This window comes from Frankliniella occidentalis, unplaced genomic scaffold, assembly GCF_000697945.3.
Source record: "Frankliniella occidentalis isolate FOCC.00 unplaced genomic scaffold, Focc_3.1 Scaffold957, whole genome shotgun sequence".
In the NCBI taxonomy this organism is placed as follows: Eukaryota; Metazoa; Arthropoda; class Insecta; order Thysanoptera; family Thripidae; genus Frankliniella; species Frankliniella occidentalis.
The window spans coordinates 7,025-10,291 of record NW_026268063.1 but is presented as its reverse complement, the minus strand read 5'-3'; the positions used below and the strand labels follow the sequence as shown (position 1 = coordinate 10,291).

General features: G+C 56.2%; 1 protein-coding gene across 1 annotated transcript in view; it reads left to right on the top strand.

Annotated features, from left to right (window-relative positions):
- Positions 1-2,924, top strand: part of LOC127748670 (unconventional myosin-XVIIIa-like) — a gene marked incomplete at its 5' end in the record, with an annotated part of 18,774 nt that extends 15,850 nt beyond the window's left edge. The window contains 2 exon segments of the mRNA XM_052275818.1: positions 1,486-1,631; positions 1,950-2,924. Coding sequence (XP_052131778.1) covers positions 1,486-1,631; positions 1,950-2,516 — 713 coding nt within the window.
- Positions 2,925-3,267: the final 343 nt, after the last annotated feature.

Here is a 3,267-nt window from a genome sequence, read left to right as displayed (position 1 = left end):
ATCGCCCCGCCATAATTAAAAGCTAATCACTATTGAGCACTCTTTCAAAGGGGCCGGCTCGTCCCGTCCGCCGTCCTTCGGCGGCCAGGCGACCGCTTTTCAGGAGCAGAGGAATTTGTGATGCAGCAGCAGAGCAGCCCGTGCCATTCGTTTTGTATTTATTGCTAATTCATTTCTTCCTCCTGCTCTTCTTCTTACTCATCGGCGTGACCACCGCCTTCCGTCTCTTAAAAGCGACTACTCTCTGGCGAGTTTCATCAATGAAACCTCATCATTCCATTTCGGTAGTTAAGAAAGTAGTTGCACTGAAAAAATGATCAGCTGCTTAGGAACTAATAGCTTAATACGGAATAACGAATTATTTTGCTATGTGGATAAAAAAAACTTTTCTCAGCTACACTGTCAAATTTTTACCTACATTGCTAACTTTCTTGCCATGGCTAAATTTTTGGCTACACTGACAAATTTTTAGCCATAGCTCAAATTTTAGCTACAAAGACAACATTTAAAGTGTAGCTGAATATTTTGCGACATAGCTAGGATTTTAGCTGCACACCACACCTAAACAAATTTTAAGTTATCCCGTATTTAGATATTGATTGGACTGTTTTGCCAATATGTTTTTCACCCTGTGTATTTTCTTATGGTAGGCGGAAGCACCCCCCTCGCTCGTGTCGCTCGCTCTGTTTGGCGTCGCGCGGCTTTGACAAGCGGTTCTGCTCGCGCGCGGCTTTGATTGCTCGCGAGCAGTTCGCTTATAGAGGTCTCTCCGCCCCTGACGCGCGCGCGCCGACTGTGTGGTCTTCTATAATGTTTGTGTCCGCGTGAGGTGAGAGGCGGTGTTGGTGGGACACCACCGGCGGCCGGGGGCGCGCGCGTCCCAAAGAATAAGGCGAAAAGCAATAAATCTCTCTGCGGCTGCTAGGCCTTTGCGCGCCGCCGGTGGTGCCCTCCTGACGGCGGTGTCCATGCCGTGTGTCCATGAGCCACCTGTCCCCGCTCAGCTCAGCTCGGCTTGCTCCAGATTGGATGATTGTCGCCCCCGGCCCCGGCCCGGCCCGGCCCGCCTGAGAGGCGTCGCGGCGGGACACACACATGTCGCTAATAACCGCTCTCCGCTTCGCCGCCGTCGTGATGATGGCCCCGCCGTCCTTCTGGCGGACGCACTTGGTGGTGAGGGGCCGTGGCAAAGCGCGGCCGGAATAAGGCGCGATACTTTAGCGCCGCCGCCGCCGCTGCAGCAGCACCAGCGCGCGACCCACTGTGCCACTCTGCATGCATGCGAGTCTCGACCACCACCTCTGGTGAAAAGTAAAAAGGGCAAAGTCCGCGGACTTACGACCTTTACACTTTTCACTAATGCAAAGTCCGCGGACTTGCGCCCTTTTCACTTTTCACCAATGCAAAGTCCGCAGACTTGCGCCCATTTTCACTTTTCACCAGTGAATATGCTTTTAACCTCCCCTTTGCTTTTTGTTGTCGCACAGGTCCAGGACCTGGCGGTCCGCTGCATCCAGCGCAACGTGCGCAAGTTCATGAGCGTGCGCGACTGGCCCTGGTGGCGGCTGCTGGTGCGGGTCACCCCGCTGCTCAACGTGCACCGCACTGAGGAGGAGCTGCGCGCCAAATCGGTAAGGCAAACTGTTTTACAAACTGTTTACATGTTTGTTTGTTTTTAAAAAATACGCAGGAAACCCCAAGTGTGTAAATGTCGCGCTGTTGTGTGTGAACGTCGTTCGTACACAAAGAGCCACAAGTGTGTGTATTCTAGCGGAAAATTCACACTTTTACCCCCTTAGTGTACGAATGAGTATCCACACATCTACCAATGTGTGACATTCACACACTTTCGTGTCCACTGTACATTGCACAATTTTAATCAGAAATTAGTCTATACTGTTTATTTTATTCCACCCTTTTATTGACGTTTATTTTTTCTCTCTCTTTAGGAGGAACTGGAGGCGCTTCGAAGCAAAGTGGACAAACTGGAAGCGGAGCGCACCCAGCTCAAGCACGAGAGTGACCGGCTGGAGGCCAAGGTAAGAAGAAATCCTCTTCGACTCGCCATCATCATCGTTTGCTTCGCGGCGTCCATATGTCTGATCCTCCTGGCCCCACACCACCCTCTCGCCGTGCCGGTTGGGTTGCCTGCCCTCTCGGCGCGCGGCGGTCTCGTCCCACCTGCCGCGGGAAGGGCTTACGGCTTACGGCGCGCGCCGGGACCGCGGGGCCGCCGTCGATCGTTTCGGCCGGGAGCGTGTCGGCGGCATGACGACGCGACTCCGGTGATCAACGACGTCAAGCCGTGTTTGTCCTTTTCCTCCTCGGCCCGGCTCCCGCCACTTGTAATGTTTGCTCTCTACACATCCTCGTTGGGCGAGTACCAGCTCATAGGCGTCGTCCCCCTGTTGCAGCGCACTCCCTCCATCTCCCTCTCTCCCTCTCTCTCTCCCTCTTCTTTCCCCTTTCACTCTCGCTGGCGCGCCGTCCGTCTTTGCCGTCGTGGTGCCTGTTGAGCTGTCATTCAGTGCTTTGGTGTACAGTGCACTGTACCGAGAGTAACGGGCTGTGTTGGACGGCCGCCAGTGCGGGTGCCGGCGCGGCCCGAGGCTTCGCGTCCATAGGTCGGGCAGCAGCCATTCTCACCCTACGGCCCGCGTCCGCCGCCCACCCCGATGGCACCCTTCCCCACGGAAGACGTCCCTTCGAAAGAAAACGTCTTTCCTGAAGGAAGACACCCGCCTGTAGGAATACTCTTCGTCCTGACAACCTCCCCAATACAACCGATACACCCTCCCACTCAACACTTTTCCGCAAGACATCCTTCCCCAAAACAACCCGGCCCCCAAAACACCCTACCTCCCCTACCTACACCTACACCCTTCCCCCAACAAGGGCATCTTCTCGAGGCACTGTCCCTCCCCTCATTCACTCTTCTCCCGGACATACTCCACTCCTGGCTCCATTATCCCATGGAGTGAGTGGGAGTACCCCATGCTCCATTCGGATGACCCCTGTTCATGCTCCGCACCGGACATCCGGTCGTGTCTCGGACAGGGCAGGGCAGATCAGAGCAGGGGCGCGCGGAGCGGCGCGGCGCGTCGCCCTCGGCTGCTCTCGCCGCATCGCCACGAAGCACCACTTTCTGCTCACGCTCACGACGACAGCGGCGTCCTGGCGTCCTGGTCTTGGTCGGGGTGCTCCGCCGGCCGGACTGCGGCACTAGTCGACGCCTCTAGTCGACCCGGCCGGCGTGGCGGGGCGGGG